This window comes from Corvus hawaiiensis, chromosome 19 (genome assembly GCF_020740725.1).
Source record: "Corvus hawaiiensis isolate bCorHaw1 chromosome 19, bCorHaw1.pri.cur, whole genome shotgun sequence".
Lineage (NCBI taxonomy): Eukaryota > Metazoa > Chordata > Aves > Passeriformes > Corvidae > Corvus > Corvus hawaiiensis.
This window is the reverse complement of record NC_063231.1, coordinates 3,525,518-3,549,344: the sequence shown is the minus strand read 5'-3', so window position 1 is coordinate 3,549,344 and position 23,827 is coordinate 3,525,518. Positions and strand designations below refer to the sequence as shown.

At 40.0% G+C, this 23,827-nt stretch overlaps 1 protein-coding gene across 4 annotated transcripts in view; it reads right to left on the bottom strand.

The window, feature by feature from the left end:
• Positions 1-23,827, bottom strand: part of PITPNC1 (phosphatidylinositol transfer protein cytoplasmic 1) — an 82,009-nt gene that overhangs the window by 39,994 nt on the left and 18,188 nt on the right. For all 4 annotated transcript variants that reach the window (XM_048324130.1, XM_048324131.1, XM_048324132.1 and 1 more), the window contains exon 2: positions 3,014-3,162. In XM_048324130.1, the coding sequence (XP_048180087.1) occupies positions 3,014-3,162 (149 nt within the window). The remainder of the gene's footprint in view (positions 1-3,013; positions 3,163-23,827) is intronic.

The window sequence follows — 23,827 nt, the reverse complement described above, 5'->3', positions numbered from 1 at the left end:
AGTAAATAACAAAAGTGAAGAGAATTAATGGAACTGATGTTACAGCTCAGAGCTCATTCTGTCAAGAGAACTCACCAATGCAGTGGTACAACAGCAGCAGAATCAGAAAACAAAGACATGGATACACCATATGGAAGGACCATTAAAGGGTAATTGAATAATACTATGGAAGAGTGGGAGCATTTTTTTACCATGGCTCTTGGGTTTCATTTCCAGCAGTCTGGTCACAGAGGGTACCAAAAACTGATGAACAAACAAATATTTAAAAAGGCAAGTTCACTATAATTCATCTTTCAACCCTCTCTTAATGACTTCAGTTAGAAGCACTCAGGCTGCCAGGAACAAAGATGCAGGACTAGTCATTCCAAGGACAGCAGGCCTTGGATGCCACAAATATCCCTGTACATGGGGGACACAGTTCAGATGGTGTTGGTCTGGCAAAGCATCGAGCAGATCACCCAGGCCAAGATTGAATCTGTACTGAAGTGCAGGAGATGCTTCCAAACCTCTATTTCCCGAGTGTAAATGTTTGAAATAGTTCTGTTTAGATAACTGTGTGCAGAAAGTAAATTAACTTTCCATATTAGCAAATTTCTGAAGAAAATACATTTTGGATCATTAAGGCTTATTTAACCATTATCTAGCTACATATAAATATTTTATTTGTCCAGAGGCAAAACGCAGATGTTAGTACATTATCTACAGATTGAAAGTCAAGTGCATTGACTTTTGCTCAAAACCAGATTCTTTTCTTTACATAAACCTTTCTTGTGTACAGACTTTTAAGCAGCATTTTACATCCTGCATAATAGACTTCCCTGTATCAGATCTGTTTATTTTGTCAGTCTCTGTCAGTGTTTTTATGACTGCCTCCCTTACCCCTGCTAAACTTTACTCTGGTGCCTAAATTATAAATACCAGAGGATGCAGACTTTCAGCTTCTGAAAACATTGCTCCAGCAGGAGAGAAGAGGCAGTGAATAATTCTAAATATGACTAAGGTTACACTGACACTAGAAAACATACACTCATTTTGTACTTTTTTTGGTTATTGTTGTTTTTAGCGTATTTGCCTGTCTGCCTATCTTCACCAGTACAGCACATCCTGAAAAAAATAACTTCATGAGCAAAATACAGATTATACTCAGAATTGCCAGCAAATCCCACTCACAGACACAGATTAATTTTTCCAAGGTCCACTCAACGAAAAGATAATATCTCTATTTCAGCAGCACAGGTAGCTGTGGGTCACATTATCTTTTCTTTTTTCCTTATTTCCTTATTTCTACCCTGTCCAGATGAAGCTCAGTCTCAAATTTCTTTAAGAGATATAAGTTCAGATCAAAATAGAGCAAAACAAAGTTTTTTTAGGGCAGTGGACCCAAGAAGAAAAAAACGGAGGGAGAGAACAGTGCTGGTGGAAGTCCTGTTCCTCAGGAAGGCAGCCAGAGGAGAAGTTTCCAGCACATCTTGTATGGAAGCATGTCTCCTACAGTGAAATCTTCCAGAGACACCCTAGCCTCCCAGCAAAACCCACAGTGGCCAGAAAACCTCCTCATCCTTTCCACAAAGCTTCAACAGTGCTGCAATATCAGGTGGCATTGTGATGCCACACCCAGATTCAAACAGCAAATCTGGTGATGGAGGATTCAGAATTATCATTAAGCTCGGTGAACCTGACTTCAAACATCCACCACAGCTTTAGGTAACTCTTCTGAGTTGTTATAGGGACAAAGATTTACTTTGTCAATGTTTGTACCCATCTTTGGCTAAAAGATCCCGTGTTTCATTGCCTGCACTATCAGGAATCAAGTGCTTCCCAAGTATGGTTAGTACATAGCTTCTAGGTTCTTGTGGTCATTCTGAATCGCCCTGAAGTGGCAATTCTGAATATGCTCTTTGGTGCTTAAAGCCTTATTTTTAACATGCAGGAAAGAAATATCCAGAAACATTTTAAAAAGCCCCACAACTTGTGGGAGCTCTACAATGGGAATATATTTATTGATTTTTTCCCAAGTCCTATATAGCCTGTGAGAGAACACTTACAATAAAAATAATATTAAATGTTGGCAAGATATATATTATTGAACTCTTGTGTGTGTGTGTAACATCACTGGTGATTCAATTTGGCCTGAATTAAGGTTAGATATGTCTGGTTTGCAGTGCAGGAGGAACTTGCAATGTGGAAGCAATAGCTGTAGTGTTTGTATGCGCACTCCAAAATGCTGCAGAGCATAAGTTTAATAAAATGAAACAGGCCCAGGGGAAAAGAAGAACTTCAGAAAAAGCAGTGGTATTCAATTAGATCAGCAGTAGTAAAAATGGGAACAGATTGAGAAATATATCTCATATTGCACAAATATATATATATCTAAACATCTTTGGCCTGTGAGTGTGGAGACATCGATCCTCAGCAGTATCATTTCAGCATAAGAAGACAAACATTTCACTCTAAGAAATGATGAAATTTCAGGGAGAAAACCCCCAAATTTTCCACCATATCTTTAAGCCCAATGGTCCCGAAGGCTGTCATTCATACAATGAATGTACAAGCCTAATGGTCATTCATAATGTCAATTAACTTTGCTGAGGCAAAATACAGTTGGCTTTGAGACATGACTATGAGGTGAGAAAAAATTAAGCCTTTTAATGGTTTGGTTTTGGTTTTTTTGGAGGGTGGGACTTTGCTGGCTTTGTTGTTTAGTTTTTTGGTCCCCCCTCCCCAACAATTTTGGAGAACAAAATGACAAACAATTAAGTGTAAAAGAAAACAAAAGCTCTGATTTTCATTATATCCTTAACTTCAAGTTCCTTCTCATGCAGAAGACACTCTAGAAGGAATAACAACTAATCCCTCTATTTCAAGCCACTGATCTACCCCACCTCCCCATGGCTACCAGGAAGCAGCATGTATTCATGGGAACATATTCTTTTGAAACAGAAAGGCTGTTGCCTGCATTCCTTGCAAATTTTTATTAAGTCCATGCTGAGAGAAACAGTTTTAGTGCACTTGCCTGTTGAGATAGACACGTTTTTCTGTTAGCTGACCATTGCCATGGTTGGGATCTTCATAGGGTTCATTCTGCACCACTTCCACACCCTCCCCTCGGTCACTCTGCTCATGGCTGTGCTTGCTGATCATGTACAGCTGTCCAATTCTGTACTGCAAGGCAAAACCAAGAACAAAGTATATTAGTTTTATGTTATACACGTACTCAAAAGCCAGTCTTAGTCAATGATATACTGCTGTGTGTAAATAAAAGGTAGTTGAAGGTGAAAACCAGTATTTTTGGGGTCCTCCCATTATGTTATTAAGTCCATGGCATCATTTGTGGAAAAAATAACAAAACCTGTGTGCATACAAATGTAAAGAATTAGGTCAGTCCTCTATTATTAGACTTTGTATTCGTAAGTATTTCAGTTAAGAATAAGTAAACAATTAATCTAGTGCTTCCACATGCTGAAATGTAAAGGGACTTTAACCATCAGGTGAACTCTAAAAGTTCTGTGGAACACAGGATTCTCCTGCCCTGCCAACACAATGAGGCCCCACAAAAACATTCAGGGTAACTGTTGCTGGTCCACAGAGACAGGAGCTCCAGTTCTTAAGAAAAAAACCACGTAGACTCCAAGTCCTTTGAAAAAAGAAGTTTGAGTGACTTTGCAATATTATTAAAATGCCTTTAAGCACTTTAATGATCATTTACTCCCAAGTTACTTAGGAAGCCAAACACTGTGAGGATTGGCCTAACTTTGTTATCACAGAAAAATAAATTGTTGCACTTGATTTTTTTTCTCACTGTGTCTCGTATCTACACCAGGGCTTTTGCCTCCAAAGAAATTTAACAAAAAGTACATCCTTGAACTTTCATTGACAAAGATTTTAGAGTAAAATTGTACTTTACCAGTAATTTTCTGGTCTGAAATTTTATTCTCAAGTCCTTTGCACACTCTTGAGCATACTAGGGTTCTTACAACAGTCTTTGGACCTATCCAGTTTTCTCAAATGGATCTCTCTCTCCCCCAGAGCAATTTGTTTAGGCATGTACATGCTAATCACTTCAACCACATCAATCCCCCTTCAAATACAAAGAACAACCTGTTAATTTAGAGAATGGCTGAGCTACCACACAAGCTGCCAAGTACTAGCTCAGCATAAGCAAACAAAAGCATCGTGACAGTCTGACCTCAGAAAACTCTATGAGATTCTTGCAGCTATTGCATATTATAAACAGCAATCCTATCACATACTTTAAAAAGCCCAACTCAAAAGAGCAATTAGCTCAGAAAAAAAACCCCAAACCATCACAAACCTTATTAGTAACTGGCAACAAGACAGTCTCACTAAACAAAATGATAAGGAATACTATGATGGAGGGCACCCTATACTAGTTCCTCAATTCTACATAATCCAAATTTATTCCCCTACAGCAACAGGCCACAAGAAGGTAAGAAATTTGGAACTTGCATCTTGAACGCTCATTTAAGAGAGTAAGTCCTAACACTGTTTTACTTGCTAATCCACTTATCTACCTTTGTCTCTACTGAATCCTTTATCTCATCATATTTGAACATTTTGTTCTAATCTCAAAGGCTCTGAAGAGCTGCAAACCTCACACATAGCTTTTAACTAGATCCATGACAAATTGTCTTCTCTTTTTCTCTAAAAAAAATGAATGCATTGGTGCACAGGGAAGGCAAAGTTGGTAGCACATTTGATTTGATCAATTAGTACAGTTTAAAAAAGAGTAACTTTCAGGCACACAAAGCTGTTCTTCAGGTCTGAAATCAAAGCAACACACTTCAAAGCTGAATACAAGTTGAGAAAAAATGCTTTGCCTTTAATTAGATAAGTATCAATTACACCACCTGGGAGCACAGACTTACTGCCTGTGGAGTGATAAGGATGGCAGAAAAGAGGAAAGGTGATAAGGTCCTTATCTTCTAATGGAAAGGAAGAGGTCAGCAATTTATATCCTGTGAAATATGAAAAGGTCAGATGAGTAGAGAGAGGAATTACATCTTGACATAAAGTCAATATTTCGATCACGATCTCTGTTGGGATTTTTGTTATCCAACAAAGTTATGAATTTTAGTTGCCATGGACACCTCTGGAAAGTGTTTCATAATTGCACATATCAATTTCCTATGTCCATGTAGTCCTTTGCAGTTTTGCTCTCAGTTTTAATGGTCAAACACCTCAGTTTCTGCTGGAAATGCTGGCTCAGAAACATCCAGATGAGTGTACATTCACCCTGACAACCAACTGTGGGGTTGTACTGATGCCTTCATTTGCTCCAGCATCATGAACCAGAGATATCCCCGCAACACCATGCTTTGTTAACAGAGGTTGTTGTTCTTTCCTGGGCCCACCTCACTATAAAATGCTTGCAAGATATCAAATCCCAAAGACTGTAAATTAATCTGAGCAGAAGTTTAAGGGGGCTAAGCCTTGTTGCCCACTGCCCTCTGCAGATGAGGGTCAGTGCTGCCAAACAGCAACTGGTTTCCAGATGCTGCACAGTCAGTGCTTAAAGGAAGGTTCTACTCTGATGAGGCTCAAAATCACACACATTCCAATCAAAGCCATGATCTCACAAAAGGTATCCAAGGCAGCTCAGCATGGTGCCTCCCATTTGGAAGATGTTGAAGGAAACAGAAGGCACCACTGCTGGACAGCTCTCCTGCAGGAATCCTACTGCTCTTCGCCTTCCGCAGGCGATGACTTTCCATAGCTACGGATCGGACACCAGTCGAGTAGAAATATCCACCTCCAAAGCCAGCTTGGATGGGGCCTTGTGCAGCCTGATCCAGTGAGTGACATCCCTGCCCGTGGCACGGGGCTGGAATGAGATGAGCTTTGAGGTTCCTTCCAACCTTGACCATTCTACAACCTTTCATAACTACTGAAGTGGCTGGGCAGTCCTGCTGGAAAGCAGCTGTATTCTGCAAAGGAAACATATTTGTACATGTACTTTAAAGTAGCTAACTTAGCTCTTTTGCGTACTATTCATTTGCTTCTATCTGCTGTACAAAATGTTAAAATCATTCTAGAGCAGGATGGAAAATATTAACTTCCAAAATAATAGTACTTTACTAAATCAGAGAGTGCACAACTATTATTTCAGATAAAATAGCATTTTTTCAAGTGTATGTTTCTATTTACATGAAAAAAATCCAAGGCAAAGATGTGTCTTTTAGAACTTGCTGGAATTTAAATGCCTGAATAATAAGTCACAGCTTTTTCTTAGTTCCTATGGATATTGTGGAGAAACAGCACTTAAGAATCATTTAACAACAGTAATTGATACACATTATTCCTGCAAGGGTAAATTGATGTGCCATGACTGTTTATGTTGCTCTATCACAATCTGAATTTCTGTGTTCTTAGCTGTAAGATGATTTTCCAAGACCATCTACTGTTTGAAGGAATTCAGTAAAATTTCACACAATGGCACCTGATGTGAATTTGGATCTGGAGCAAAACTCTTTGTAAATGCTTCAGTTTAATAGGTGAAAATTTATTCAATATCAGAGGAAGAACTTCAATAAACAAATGCACAGAATGTGGAATTAGACATTTCTAAGGGTATTGCTGTTCAGCTTTTGTAGTAGCTCTGATGTTTCCCAAGTCCTAAGGAGTGAGACTCTGTCTCGGTGGTGACTCGCCTGCTCCTTCAACAGGCAGATGGTGTTTGCTGTTGGGATTTAGTCATACAAGAAACAAGGTTCATGTTAGCAACAGCATAAGGATGGTCAAGCTGATTTTGTTTAAAATGGTAAGTGAGACCAGAAGCATTTTTATCCCTCAGATAGGAGGGAAAAAATAAATAAAGGAAAAAATTAAAATATTTTAAAAGGGGTCCACCCCACCCATCTTTCTTATGCAGAGCTCCCACCATCTCCAGCAAGAGCTGCACAAGAAATCTTTGTTCAAACGTGTCTGAATTTTTTCCAGCCTGACTGCCTATTGCTCAGGTTTTGATTTAATACAAGTCTTAGAGTACAAACTTTCAAACTTCAGGTGGAATATAAGAAATAAAACTCAATCAAAGGAGAAATTATGCCAAAATGATCTTGTATCTGAAATTTTCATACCACTCCTTGAAGTTCTTATCTGAATGCTCACAGAAAATGTAACAGATTTATCACTGGCTCCGTCTTACACATAATTCTCATATTTAAAAGAATAGTTGAACCCTTTAATCTACTTTTATTTCTCTGTAACTAGACTAAACCATCAGGGATGGTGCTGCCATTTCAATTTGTGCAATTTTTTGTTCTAAATCAGTAGGGAGATCCCTTCCTGCAGAGAGGAGCTGGAGTCCAGAAGACACTGAGTGTCTTTTGTGCCTGCTCAAGGTAATGATTGTTTGGTGAGCTGCATTTCAACAACGGTAAGTATTGCTCACAGAGGTTCATGCTAAAACATGCCAGTGGTGTCTAGTCCTGTTCTCAGAAAACTGCAAAGGTAAAACAGAAAAAAAGAAGAAAACCAGCAACGACTAAACTGAAGCAGATCTGTCCTTATGCACGAAGGCAGCTCTAAAGGGTACAACTCTGCCTCCACTGATGGCAATAGTTGTTTTGTCATTGACCTCAATTTAGTTAAGATTTATTTCTATCAAGAAAATACAATGAATCAGCTTCATCATCAGTTACATCGGTCCAGCTACACTGAATCCAAGGGCATTGATTATGGCAAAAGAGTAGCAATTTTATTAAGGAATTCTGATTTATAGAATGCTGTCTCATCCACATAAAACAATCTTAAAATTGATTGATACATTTCTGATCTATTTTCAAGTCTTAGTCTTTGCAAGATGCTCTGTGTGCTCCCTTGTGAATGTGTTCCAGGATTTAATTTTATTTTTTTATTAAAAGATTAATAGGAATATTATTCATCACTTGTCTACATTTCGAATTATTTAAAACAATTTCTGATTATTCCTCAAAGGACCACCATGAGACAAACATGGTGATCCCCAACTAAGTTACTTGTCCAAACATGCCCAGCCTGTCACTCCCAGCAATCTCTTCCCAGCAGTTTAACAGAGATATTTGTTGGGCTTTTAGGAGCTCTCCTGGTTTTTCTTCCGTTAAAGGAATTTTTGCCCATACATGTTGCTAGGGGAGCAAACGGCTGGGTATTTAAGAAAAACAAAAGACCTGGCTACAGAGTGGGGCGCATCTGGCTACTCTTTTGTTTTCACCTGAGTGCGTTTGGACAGAGAGGAGTATGCTTTCTTCGGCTGCTTTTCCTTCTGCTGGAGAAGCCCCAGGATCCCAAAGCTGCCTTCCATGCCCCGCTAGGAGCCGGGCCGTGGCCGCCCTGCCCCGCCGTTGCTTTGAGCCTTCGCTACATTGTAGCCGTGCTCGCCCTGCCTGCCCAGACCTCCGAGGGGTTTCTCTGTTTGGATACATCGTGTCTGCCACCCAGGATTTGTGCTCGTCCCTGCTCCTGCCTGCCGTTCCAGCCTGCTGCTCCCGAGGGTCTGGCCGGACACCGGGATCGGCTGCCCAGGCGTTTGTGAAGCCTTTGTCCCATCCCTCCCCGGGATCCCAGGGCACCAGAGCCGCGTGCTCCCCGAGCTCGCTCCGGAGCGCCCCCTGCAGCCGCGGGGGAACCATCGCACCTGCCCTGCTCACCGGGAGCCGCCAGCGCCCCTGCCGGCTGCGAGCGGAACTGCACCCGAGGGGAAAGGGCCTGACAGCCGAAAGGCTGGGACTGGGTTTGTGATTGTTTGCTGTTACTGCCATGGTTATTGCTGTTTGTTTGACTGGTTATACACATATAGATATATAACAGTAAAGAACTGTTATTCCTATTTCCCACATCTTTGCCTAAAAGCCCCTTGATTTCAAAATTATAATAACTCGGAGGGAAAGGGGTTGCATCTGCCATTCCAAGGGAGGTTTCTGCCTTCCTTAGCAGACACTTGTCTTTCAAACCAAGACAATATTTTACAATATGGAATAAATTGTTTGGAAATGTACTTGCTTGAGTAAATATCTTTGTTTAGGAGGATACACAGAGGTTTCCTATTGTGTTTGTTTTGATGTTGAGAGCATTGTTTTCAGGTCTTGATCAAGACTTAAGCCCTACACTGGTACAGATATGAAAAGCTTACAGTTACACACTGAAGAGAGGCAAAGAAAGTATTAACCTTATTTTATATTTGACTAATTGAAACAGAAATTAATACATCAACTTCAAAAAAGATGTCTGTGGTAGAACAGGGAATTTAGCCTCAGTCTAGCGATTCCAGCTCAGTGCTGTTACCACAAGACACACCTGTAATTTCTTTTTCACTCTAAATGATAATTACTTAAAGAGAAGTGTTTTCTCTTATCTCCCCCACTAACCATAAATCCTTCATGTTAGTATTATTAGACATCATTTCATCTGGAATGGGTGAATCCTGATGCATCCTCGCACTTGTGTGGATGTGGGAGCAGAGCCTTCACGTGTGGGCAATTAGAGCCCCGGCTGATGGAGCACCGAGGTTATGCCCTCTGATCCCCAAACCACTGCAGGTGATGATTCATAGCTATTAACAATAATTTAAGGAAATCTTTTCCATGACAGAAGTTCCAGGTTCTGACAAAGTGATTTGTTTTCTTTGTTATTAACATTCCTAGATTGGTTTTAACAAGAATAGAGGAATGTGCAGTGTGCTGGTATTTGATTTTTTGTGTATGGGTGGGTTTGTATTGGCTCCTCCTTGCCTGCTTTTGGAATTAGGAATTTGGTTTGACTTGGTTTCTTTTGGGGCACTACTTTGCAAGCAATGGAAATGGGTATCTCTTGATAACCACCAGCTCAAGGTTTTACTGCAGGACAGTGCTATGGAGGGAGATCAGTCAGACTTGAAACCACTGCAGAGTAAGAAAACTTGCCACTGAAATAATCCTTCTTTTTTCTTAGAAATGCAGGAAAGAAAGCAGGAGGAAAATAAACTCACTGTAAGTTTGAACTTGGAAGTCTCTCTTATGTAGCAGAACTTACCAGTGTGAAAGTAGTGGTTTATATTTCTAAAATAGTGATTTTCCTGGTAAAATAATGACATTGTAGGCTAGAATCCTGTGAAAAGAGGACTGCTGGGTTTGACTGCTTGGGAAATTCTGCAAGGAAAGCATGAATAGTAAACAGAGAAGGCAGAAGGGGGGTGTTGTTCTTCCAGCCCAGAGCAGTGCTATGCAGAGATCCCCAGCCTGCTGACCTGACCCTAAATCTCCTTTAGCCTGGCCAAACAGCAGTGTGGAGTGGGCACTAACATACTGTTTGACTTCTTGTTCCTAAGGTAAGATGCTTAGAGCAAACCAGGCACCTTTGCACTGCATTCTCCTTGTCATGCAGAAACATCCTAAGTGCAAAGAAGTTTTTATGAACTGGTATTTTAAATGGCTGTCCCCGAGGAACAAATATGAGAAAGTAGCTCCAGGAGCAAAGGTAGACTTCTAAATTACTGTCCTCAAAGGGAAATCTGTTTTTATCGATACAAAAGACCAATCAAGGAATAACACCAAACATCTAGGTCCTAAAATCTAAATGTTAGTATGATTCACTGTTGTGATTTGAGGCCCCAGAAAATAATGCAAATTATTTGGTGATATAAATGTTGCTTCCTGCAGTAATATATAAAGAATCCAACCAGTCAGAGTTTAGAGTTGAGCTTGAAATTTTTCTTTCAACTAACTCCTGCATGCATCTGTGAATCAGAAAGCACTACACATCTGCTGACTTGCATCAGCAGTATTCTTTACTGTTGCCCAAATTCATGGGAACATGCTTTTGTAGCCTCACAAACAAACAGTTGCAGTGGGAACAGTTGACTTTTGCATGCTGTGAAGTGCCATTCTTACTGCTTTCATGTTTGCTTTGCCTTTTCAAGGAAGAAATTACATCCTTAAGATATTTTATCTGCCTAAATTCCCGTGAATTTCAGTTCAGCAATGACACACTGGATGTTGAAAGTCAGTATCCTCCTCTGGTATTTCCAGCTAAAGAAACATGGCCTACTCTAAATTTACAATACCCTGACACATAATGGCTTACAACTAAACAAGTGATACTGAAACCAACAGGAGCAGGTCCAGATCTCTGGTTAATAGGTGTACAATGAAAATTAAAATAAATGAAAATTAAGTTGCAAATGTTCTGTTTTCATGCAAATGGTTTGCCAAACATAGCTCATGTCCTGTTCAAATTGTAGTCATTTTATTCTTCTACACCAGCTGTGCTATTGAAAAAAGCCAGCTGTTTATCTAGAGTGTACAAGCTCATACAATTTTTAAGAATCAGTTTTTATTAACAATATTTTACAGTGAGTCAGCTGGTTGCATTTTTCAACCATGTACACTATGTGCTTTGTACATAAATACCGATAATATTCTATTATGTAGATTTATCCATGTATTTCCTGCAAGGAATGCAGATACATTTCCAAAGGCTGTCTCAAAAGTCCTCTGTGCACATAAAAAATGGCTAAAAAAACTTACTCTGTCTCTTGAGCAGTCTGTCAGTACTGCACACTGACCACTCTCCACATCTTCTCAGCCCTGTTTCTGAGTACCTGCTCTGATTGTCTGCAAGCATGCCCTGCCTTGATTCCAGCTTCCTGCTTTTCATGCACAGTTCACTCTGCTTTACAGTGTACAATCAGTTTGATAACTGTCCAACATTATTGAAGCTTTTTCTAAGGCAAAAGCATATTTTATTTGTTTGCCACAATTCATTCATGAGATCGTTATTAATTTAAAGCCTGAAGCTCAAGGAGCTGTTCAGTAAGTATCTTTAAATTTTAACTTAGAATGCAGTAAAATGAACTAAAACTGCAACATAATATTTGTAGAGGTTCCTAAAGGCTTTTCAGTGACATAAACTCTTTTCCTGACATTCCAAGAAAACACTATTTCCATTTTAGACATTCCAAGAAAAGTCAAAATGGAAAAGTGTGGGCATTCTTCTTGATCCCTGTCACCAATCTCTTTCCAGCAGCAGGCACAAGCCCTGCACATGGGGTGACACAAGACTCTATTTCACTCACAGTGAAATGTAACATTCTCCATGGACCAGTGATGATGAGGGAGAAGCTTGCTCTATTAAACCTGACAGCAAAATCTGTTACCTGTTTTTCCATTAAAACAAACAGGATTGGGGGGAGGGGGGAGGCGGGGAGGGGGGAGGAAGAGAAGAAACTAACTCATGTGCCACGCATATTAAACACATTTTAGTTGGCCAGAGCTGGGATGTGCTGTGGCCAGCCAGCCACACAATGTGTCAAAGGGCTGGGCTGAAAAGCTGGCTTTGAACAGGAAGGTTGACTTCCGTGAAGTGCAGGATTCAGTTATTTAAAAATTCAAAATTTAAATTTAGTTATTTTAATTCAGTTCAGTTTAAGCTGGGAGTATTCAGAGTTTCATACATCCTTTGACCCTTTCAAAATTCAATGAAGTGCAGAAACAGACTTGAGAGTTAGGTTTATCTTTAACTATAAATGGACCAAACACACGTGCATCTATTCATGCTTTTAGAAATTATTTTCTCTTTTTGCATGGCTAATGGTATTTGCTTAATGCTTAAGTAGAACTTCTTTCCCCTCAGGCTCCTTTTTCTCTAATTACTCTTCTTCAGTAATTACTCATTTTTATGACTTAGGAAAATCTCTCTCACACCAACACCATCAACTTTCAAGTGCAGAGAATTCAATGCTTTCAGAAAAAAATTTGAGTCAACTTTGAGTTTAGAAGCACCAAAGAGACTACAAAGGATTCCATAAACCTTGTCAGAACCACAGCAGGGAATAATTCTGCAATTACATTTTTTGGCAAGCAAGTTCCTTACAACGTGTTTTAGGCAATATAATTCTGCTTACAAATATGAAAAAATGAGAACTTTCTTAGTATGCACAATCTACAATGAATAAAACAGCATCAGAATTTAGTACTTAGTAGTAACAAGCTGAACAAGACAAATCCAGTCTGCCTTCTGCAAATTTATTCAGAAGAAAGTGAAATTTTGTTTGCTACTTACAATGAAATAAAAATATATTCACAGTCCAGAATATTTCATTTGATTATCACAAATACTTCATCCGACTTTCTGATCTTCTAAAATAAAACTGACTTCAATTTAGTTTTTAAAATGCACTTGTTTTATTCCTGCATCCTGTAGATAAAAATAATATTATAAAGAATCCCGGGTCTGTAAATAGTGGAGGTCACTCCTGCATCTCTGCATCTAACCCAGGGATCAGGATAATGAAAATATTAAGGTTACCTGAAGTCATTTGATGGAAGGAAGCACACTAGAGCAATTGCATAAGAAGGAAATGAAGACATACTTTCCTCCCCAGATTTTTGAGATACACTGAAGTCTCAAAACTAGTACTGAAAGAAGATACAATTTTTCCATTTTAGTTAGAACAAACGTTTGCAATTTAAGTACCTATTCTATACATCTGTGACAAAATCCCCCCATGTTGAAATGAATCACTACCGTAGGAACTTACTACTTTTGTACCTATGCATGAACATTTTTTACATGCACAAATCTGTAATAAATGTTGGGAGCACATTTAGGGGAGAAATCTGTTTGCCTGTTCCTGACTTATGGAAAATTAAAACTGCAGCCAAATAAACTCTCAGGCAGGAAATCTGGGTTTTGCTGCAGAACAAAAAGCAGCTGTGACACCTGGGGGTGCACACGCTGGAGGAGTCAGGGTGCTCATATCTTTCTCTAGAGTTAGAGCACACAACCTTTCATTTCAAACTGCTCCACCTTGAAGGTGCAAGTTCTTTGACGAGGTACAGATGAGCAGAATTGCTGCCTTCCAGCACTACACAGAACAGAAGCTCTTGCGTAAGTATAAGCAAAATTTCCAGGAAGGACCACATTCCTGACTGACTGACAGGCTACAAAGCTTCCAGAGCTGACATTCCTTCAATACCACATGTACACTAAAGGGAGGATGAAGGCAAAGAATTCCTGACCGGGGACTCTATATGCTTAATTCAATTTTATCATGAGCCAGGAATGTGAAGCTATATGGTCTCCAGATATTTTAGAGAGATGGGGTCCCAGTGTTAGGCATTCCACCAGTGCTTGTCTGGTTTTAGTGTTCTGTAAGGGAAGTCTAGAACATTACACAAACACAACCAGCATCTCCTCTGGGACAGAACCTGGAAACAGTGGAGAGGGAGGTGCAGGAAACTACAACCTGCAGATTTTAACCAATGCAGAAGAATTACGTGGGTTCATCATACTTAGGAAGATTAGAGAGGGTGATAATGTTTGGGTGAAATGGGATATAGCTTCTCAAGCTTATACAACAAATACATATCGCTATATTCCACAGAGCTACCTACAGTCTGATTATGCAGGGGCTATAACTCACAGCTGGCAATTTATCAGTGCAGATATCAGCATCTCAGAGAATCCAGTGGCACTAGCGGAGCCTTGACCATGCACCAGGAAACTATAAAACTCTTTTAGGACAGATACCCTTGCCTTACCCCTTTGGTTACCAAAACCGGCAGTAATGACTACCAGGAACAGCAGAAAAATTAGCAGCTCCTAGTTCTATGCTGGACTGCGCATCCTTCTGAAGTAGCTTGTATACCACCAGTAACAGATAAATCAATTCCTCAATACATCTAAGTGGGAATAGCTTTCTTGCCACCATGAGAATTTTGTTTCGTGTTGTGGCCTTTTGGAAAACTTTCAAGTACAAAGAAGTTTCCAAAAGGCCACTTCAGCTGGAACAGATCCTGTTAAGTCCAATGGAAAGCCTCTCCTGTTGACTCCGTAGAGCTTTGTACGTAAGTGAACAAACAGCTTTCCTGCACTCCCTACTCCAGTTAACCACTTCCTCATTAGTTAGAGCCAGCTGCGTCACTTGGAACATATCCTTTGGGTATAAGAGTTCATGGTGTACAGTAGCACCAGGGAATAGAGCTGAAAACCGTAACAACAAAATGTATAAATAGATAAGAATTCTGTATAGACAACCTGGTTTTCTTCCTGCAGTCCCTCTGTACAGCACAGTGCTCTGAGACAGTCATGCAAGCACCATGTACGTGCATACTCCAGGCTGGAATTTGCTATCTAAGACACATGTTTGAAATGGAAAACATGTAGCTCAAAGACTTGAAATGCACACGCCCTGTAAAAAGCTGGGTTTGGAAAAAGTCAGAGAATTAATCTAAAGCATTCTGCTATAGAGCTCAATAACTGACAAAACCCCAAACAAAAACCACACACTCAAGCTGAACAAAAAAACCCTCCTCACCAGAGTCTAAAAATACAAAGAGATCATCGCTTCCTTTCCTGCCACCGAGGGCCTTCTACTCCCCAAACACTCCTGTCATTGGCTCAGACTCAGAGAGGAAGTGGTTGCTGCAGCAATGGCAACCCAATGAACGCTCTTTATCTCCTATATTTTTGATTTTTTTATAGCAAGCAGAAAGAGCAGACAGCAAGACCACAAACGTGTTGCATGGCAACACAGCTTGACCTTCTTTATTACTTTTCATAAAAGTAAAGAATTCAGACAAACTTAGAGAATTCTTTGACATATGTCATGTGCCTGCAAATCACTCCTTGGGAAACACAAAAAGGTATAATTAAGGAAAAAGATGGAAGAAAATATTAAAACATGAATGAAACTCACTAAAAATGTCCATCCCCAAACAGGTCTCACAGGTTGGTCAGTAATCTAATTTTAGTCTAACATACTTTTAAATGCATGTGGTTCAGTCAAACATATATACCAGTACATATTTGCATTACTTTTAAGTTAAAACATTGCTTTTATAGTGATTTAGATAGTTTCTACTATTTCTACAGGCTTGTGACAGTGAAACATTTTTATGACGGATTTTTTTATTCTAAAAATTTTATGAACTCTCAGCTTTGTTAACCAGATAATGCTATGCTTTAATGGGAATACTCAGGGATTTCTCCAGCTCAAAGGCTGGGCAAATGCCTTTTGAAGAATTTCCGCAGTAACAAATCAAGTGCTCTTGTGGACAGTTTCTCAGATTTGTTTTAAATCTCTCTCCCTTATTTGAAAACTTTTAGGGTGAGAAGGGAGGGAGGGGATGTTACACTACCTGATACATGTTCCCAAAACAGAGAAACCTCTAACATATTTTACGCAGGGCCTGGGAGCTTGACTAGGAAGATTTTATCTGAGTAGTTCAGGGAACAGCTTTAGTGGGAGCTCATGGCAAACTGTTCCTGCAAGATCCACACTGTCACTTTCCAGCCACTTGTTAACCTTTAGAATATTTCATTCCTCTGTCTCTCACATTCATTCACAGAATGAATACATACAAGGAATGTTAATGGTTAATTATCCAACCTGGAAACCTAAATTCTCTATTTCTCTTTTTTCTTTTTGCAGTTGTTTTGCCTTGTGCTCTGTATGGACTGCAGGATTCTCCTGAGAAGCAGATAACCATCTGGGCACTCTGACTTCCTCACTGCCACGGCTGAACTGTCTCCAGCACCTCAGACACACAAATTGAAGCTACACGGTAGAGCAGCAGAGCAGGGGTATTCCTCAGCTGCACCTTCCTTGATCTGCAGCATCTGATACACGTACTTCCCAATCTTGGATTAGCAAAGCCACCACAGACAACCAGCCTAAGCAGTGCTTCTTTAATATTTTCTCCTATGCAGGCTGCAGGCAATTAGTTAAACCAAAATAAATTAATGCATCTAATTCTACTCTTTGATTGAAAGGATGGGAATGAGCAATTTGCTGTCTCAACTGGTCACAACTGTCACTAAGAGGCAGCCACCAGTTTGGCTCTGTGGGAAGCTCACAATGTTACTTCTGTTGAAGCCAAATGGTCATCTTGCTGTGAGCACAAATGCTGACAAGTAGGGCAATACGTGGGAAGAGATCTGGCATTTCCAGGGGGATTCATCCACGCACACAAGGTTGATGTACTGAATATATTCTACTATATACTATATGCTTTATACACTGTATACTCTAGTTGACCATACTAAATCTGTCGTGTGCCTATTCTCTTGTCATGACTCTGAGTTAGCTTCACAGCCACCTGATATAATCTGGATCACCAATAACTCACACCAAATAAACAAATAACACACATAAATGAAGTTATCTTAGAAAAGAAAAAGCACCCCAGGTATACAATAAAAAAGAACAGATAATGCAGTGGTCTTAAAAATAATATTTTATGCCAAAAAGGGAGGGAAATGAAAAAATCAAAAGAAACTTTTTATTCCAACTTGTTTCTTTAAATTCAAATTGCAAAATCAATAATTACTACTGAAAAAAAATTTAAGATGTTTAAAGTGAGGCCTAAACACAGAAGAGAAGTTAATGTTGTAAACAAAGTTCTTTTAGGGCAAGGAAAGATGGAAGGCTGTATTCAGGGCTGCTGGATGACAAGTGTTTTCGCGTCATTTTCCCATGGCACTTAGTGACATTAAAACTACAGAGTCTGGCAAGCATGACTGATTATTTCTTTATTTTCTCATTCTTCCAATAATTTCTAACACACAAACACATCATGACCATCAACAGAGAATACAAAAGCTTAGCTCTGACAAACATACAGGCCTCCCAAAAGGGCAAACTGTGCGTTTAATTCAGTTGGATTTAGTGACAGGTCAGGGCTCTTCTTTCACAACTCAGAGGATTCCCATTCCCCAGTTCTTCCTGAGTTACAGAGAACAAATAAAAGATTTGCATTCTAGCACCTGAATTACAGCACGTGGAAGAGAGAAAATGAAGTGTGAGTTTCAGCCTTGGGTTCTGTAGCGGGTTGAGTTTGAAACCGGGCGGAAACACCAATTAAATGTAGTGGTTTTGATTCAAAATATTCATTATTTACTTATTTTCCTTCTGTGAGATAAGAATTAGGAGAAAAGCAAAGCAGGCCACAAACCTTGAACAGTTGCAGTACAATGAAAGAGCTTTATTACTAACAGAATTAAAAGTAAAGAGAAAACAACAAAACAAAATTAAAGTAAATTCCCCCCCCCCCCCCCCCTTCTTTCCAGCACTTCTCTCCTTTTATCCAGCTCACACAAGGGATAACAGAACATGGGATGTTAGTCAGTGTTGCAGTTCTTGAAAAGTCTCTCTCTTATGCTTAAGGAAAAAAAGGGTTTTCCTTCAGTTGCACGTGGTTCCCAAACTGCCACCAATAGCAGACCCGCCCGGAAACAGTCTGCTATGTGTAGAACATCTCTCCCATGAAGAATTTCACAGTTCTTTCACACTACAGAACATAGGCCATCACATGGGGTTATTCATCTTTTTAAGGATAAGTTATTTTGGCCTGCACACAGAGGCTTTTCTTCGCCACAAGTCTCTAACAGCCTCTCACTGCTTCTATATAGCCTGGCATAGGCACTCTTCACAAACTTCATAGGCACACGTTGATTCTCCACCCCCCCCCATGTTCTTCAAATGGATTAAAGAGACAAACAGTTTGTGGTATTACAGTTTCTTACCACGGCATGCAAGAAGGTTTCTTTTAAGCTGCGCGCCAGAATCGCGGCACCGCCCTCTTTTCTCCCGTCGCCATGCTCAGCTCCGTCCCACGGGACTCACTTCTCTTTCTCTCTGACTCTGAAGCCGCCATGTTGAAGAGTGTTCTTGTTCGGGCTTTACGGTGGGGAAAGCCTCGCTCCCTCTGTGCTGCTGGCTGCGTGGTGTCCTCTTCAGTTCAGCACGGAGTGTGCTGGCTGCAGACAGGAGGCTCTGCCGGCTCCCGCTGGCTCCGCCGGCTCCGCATGGAGGGGAGAGGGACCCGCCTGTCCCCAGAAGCCGCGCTGGATGGGTTTAGCTGTGAGCAGTCCATGGCTGGTTTTAGCTGCCTGCGGCTCTGGGACAGTCCCCCTCAGTGACCCAGGGTCCGTGCCGCAGCGATGGGAAAGGGGGAAAGGGGCAGTGGCCCCGGCCCGGCCCAGCGGGGCCGGGAGGCTCGGAGCCCCCCCACCTTCCAGCAGGCGAGCTCCGACCAAAAGGGGGGTCCCGCCTTTCCGTGCGGTTTAAATATGTAAATTGTGAGAAGCGTAATTGGTCTTAAAGACTGTCCATCAACTCAGGGTCAACCCAACACAGGTTCATATGGTATTTCCTGTATTACCTGTCGATGCTGCCTTAATGAAAGTCAGAAATTCCTCATGTAGCATTATGCATCACAGTTCCCCCCAAAGGTAGAAATCTAGCAGATCCAACTCTCATGGCAGTCTTCCACCTTCCTCTATTTATTTTTTTATGGGCAAAATAGGGTAGAGAGAACAAGGACCACTATGCAGCATTATGGATCTGATGGCTCTTGGTGGTCTCCTAACAAAAGTTATTGCTTGAGCAGCACCGAGCACAAGACTGGTACAGAACACACTGACTGCAGGTCACCCTGAAAGTCACTTTGTTTTTGGTGCCTGAACTCACAAACTGGAGACCCAAACTTGCTGTAGCTGCCTTAATTTGGGAAGGCTCTTTTTCTTAAAAAAAGACCTTCCATTTTTCCTCTCAGCCCTGATGTGTGCTACAGAGACACAACATGCCCTTCTACAGCCAGAAGGTTTGAATTTGAGGCTGGCTATTTATATAGTTATTCCAGTCCTCGACTGTGCCACAAAGCCCTGACAGCCCCAACTATTCAACAACTGACTTCCCTGACACAAAGACAGCCAGAATGGCTAAAGGTCATTAAAGGTCATTCATATGAATAAATGCCTATGAACGATCAAGTTTCTCTTCTTTTTTTTTTTTTTTATCTGTGGACATGAAAGCATAATTCAGTAATTTCATTACAACAGGAAGATCAAATTAGCATTGGTTTTCCACTTACTAATAAAGGCAGTCCTGCAGGGCTGAAATACTAAACTATTCCTTGCCATTCCATTTTCCTTTCCTTTCCTTTCCTTTCCTTTCCTTTCCTTTCCTTTCCTTTCCTTTCCTTTCCTTTCCTTTCCTTTCCTTTCCTTTCCTTTCCTTTCCTTTCCTTTCCTTTCCTTTCCTTTCCTTTCCTTTCCTTTCCTTTCCTTTCCTTTCCTTTCCTTTCCTTTCCTTTCCTTTCCTTTCCTTTCCTTTCCTTTCCTTTCCTTTCCTTTCCTTTCCTTTCCTTTCCTTTCCTTCTTACCCTACCCTACCCTATCCTACCCTATCTATTGGTGAGATTCATATCTCAACCTTTACAAAATGGATGCTTTTATCTTTGCAGCTGAGGTGCCTGTAAAGTCAGTATGATGTGAAAGGGTTTCTGCATTTTAGTACCTTTGTCACGTGAGTAACTGGCAGACGTCACTGTGGTGTCACTGTTCCATCTTTGTGAGGACACACATTCAGGGCAACAATGAAGCACAATATGCACTTTCTCAAGTCTAGAAATGCAATCCCAAAGGGAAACTTGCAGAGACACGCTTGCCTCTCCACTCATCCGTAGACCAAATGTTTCCTTAAGGCCATTTGACTGACATTTCTTCTTCCAATGACATCAGTAGGAAAAAGTGACATTAAGTGAATTTTCAGTTACCATCAGGTATCATCCTCAAAATAATTTTCTACACGTAACCACAACTTCATTAAAATGCCTAAAATTGCAATTTCCCCTGCAAGAATTCTAAACAATGAATAAAAATCCAATGAAAAAAAATACAGTAAAACATAGAAGAAATTAATCTCAGACAGCCTCTCAGAGAACACCATAAACCTAAAGATCTGTATGAATAGTTATTAAGTGAGAAGCTCAAAGAAGTGGAACTGCCTTAAATTTTCTTGAAATGAAAGATCAAATGTGGTTTCAAAGGTTATATGAAAAAGATGATGAAAGAAGATGAATTTTAAGAGCTATCAAACAATTAACCTGTGAAACAAGATGAAAATAATGAATAACACAGACACGGACTTCAGTGTGAGCTCAGCGTGGGCTGACTCATTTGGCTGAACGGCTCTGTGCTCCCATGGTGAGATTGTTTCCAACACTCAGCCCAATGTTTGCAGGTAATCCAGGTGGAGATAAGCAACCCAATACTACCCTCAGGACTGTCCTTATTCTCTTAGCTCCCTCTTAGCTTCTGCTAACTATAACTTTAGTTTTATTGCTATTTTTTTTTGGAACAAAAGATAAAGGAGCTTATAACTGAAGCCAAATAACCACTCTCATCTCCTGCTGATCTGTATCTGACTTGAAGACAGCCACTGGATTGATGAATCTGGCCTAAAATATCAAAAGCAGCTGGTAGTTTGACTTAATCCTGCTCTGAAAATAATTCCAATGAAGGCACTTTAGTGCATGTGTTGTGTATTTACTAGCTGTCTGTTATTGTTAACAATGATGTTGATACTGCAGCAGGTCATTGCCAGTTAAGTAAAACACAAGTTTATGTTACCATCAACTATTTATTTTAACACTGACATAGGCAGTGTATTGTGTAAATACATAGTGGCATTTTTCTGTTAACAGAATTGTATTTAAAATTCATGCTATCAGTAACAGTAATATGAAAATGAACCACTTACATTGAAGAGATTTGTATCTAAAGTATGAGCAGAGAAAGTAACAGATGACCAGTCATTAACTGGCTAACAACTACCATTACAAGAGATTGTTCTCTTGCTGGTAAAAGTTCCACTGAATTTTAGTTGCACGATGTTTTTCTGTGTCTACTTTAGGCTCAGAAAAATACAGTGAAAATGGCTCAGGAAAGTTTCAGTTGCTGGTAAAAATAATAGCAATTATTAAATAAAAATGATTCATTGTATTGGAAATAAACGTCAGAATTTTTTCCTTTGGAAGGCTCTTATGCCTACAGGGAGCTAGAAAAGGGACTTGAAATTCAACAGACATGTAATCTTTGCATAAATACTTATGCATGAAAATCCCTTGGCTAAATATAAACCTTTAAATTTAAGTCTTTGCAAATACAGCTCCATATTCCCAAAGAAGCTTTTTAGGGCTTTCCAGAAGAATCATCAAAATACTCTCTTCTTACTGCACACTCTCACAGATCCTACTATATTTAAGATATGTGTTTTTCATGTTCTTTATCACAGATTTTTTTTCTATTGCTTATTCTCTTCTATCATATGGCACTGTGTACATTCTAAATGCTCATTTTATCCATTAGTCTCCATTGTCTCAAGTGCAGCAGCCTGTGCAGTGCATCCCAAGGTTCCAGCAATGATGATAAGAGCCAGCAGCTCACATGAGACCAGATGATCACACATCACATGATGGCCCTGCCCATGGCAGGGGGTGGGACCAGATGACCTTTAAAGGTCCTTTCCAACCCAAACCATTCTATGATTCTATGATAGTCAAGCTCTTTTTTTCACTGAAGTTTGCAAAATCTCCCAAAATAATTACAAACAAAAACTATGCTTAAGGAAATCTTACTCAGCTTGTAAATCCAGGCAGTCAGGAGCTACGGAAAGGGATGCGTGTCTGATTGGATATAAATGCACTTGGGTACCTAAACACTGGCACAATTAAATAATCACATACCACTTTTTCTCCCTATTCGAGGCAGTTGCATTCCAATGGGGATGATTTTACATAGGGCTTCTGCTCCATTTGCTGAAGTGCTGGAAAACATTCTGGGAAGGGAAAACAGTGCCAGCTCAAGGTCATGTGAAGTGAAGACTTCATCAGCGCGTGTCCTCTGGGCATCACCAGCACGAGGGCCCAGTCGTGATGCAGAAGGATGAGGAATTTAAGCAGTGTAGGTAACACAAAGCAAATCACTTAATCCCAAATTCTTCACAAGCAATTGCTATTCCCTTGTTCCTCGTCATCTGGGTACCCCACTCGACACAAGATCTGATTCAGAGAAATGCTAAATAATTACCAGATTGCCAGTGGTAAAGTCAATGAGAACTGTATTTCCAATTCCACCCTGGAAAACCAAGCTCCAAATGTTAAATACTCAAAGAAAAAGTGAATATTTTCAACTATTATGTCTCAATACAGACTTTTGTCACCTGCAAAATTATAGAATTTTTTCATTTACAAAAATGTAATGAAAATAAATTGATTAGTATTTAGTAAACATTCAGACATTTTAGTGATAAGCATCACTCAAAACCATGGTAGACACTGGTTCCAGCTTCAGAGATGGGTAGTATGTTACCCGAGAAAAAGACAAAAAAATTATATCATGAAAACGTGGTGTTCACACCAGCCTCACCCAGCCTTTCCAGGAACCAGTTTATGGAAAATATATTCAAAAGGCAGGCAAACCAAAACTGTATGGGCAACAATAATTTGGCACCTCCTAATTCTAAGTGCCCTTCAACTTTTAAATCACGATTTTTAAATCCGTCTACGTTGATACCAAAATTATAATTCCCTGATGTTCTGGAATCTATGCAAAAGGGTACAGGCTACTGACATCTTTGCAGACAGGTAAAAATGAAGTGAGGTGGCTCTGAGCTCAGAGTGGCAGCTTGCAGATGTACTTTTTCCTGCTTGTGCTTTTATTTTGTGGTTAAATAAAAGCATTCCGCTTTCAGTTCTTATCTTTTCAATGTGTTATATTCACGCTACAGGAAACAAATATCAGTATTTTGACCCTGTGGGGTTTTTTTTCTGAAAACAAGACATTAATACAGGGTAGAGCAAGCAACAGCAAAACTTCATTTTTTAAATTGGAGAAGCAGCAAAATTAATTTTGAAAGCTTCTTCGTTCACAGCTGAAAGGCTTTGTACAAAACTTCATCCTGGAGTGACATTTTCATATATATAGGGGTTAGTAATGGAAATGCTGACAGGCCCATAATTATGGAAGCGGAGCGGGCACCACTATGAAGTATATCAGATAGGCAACT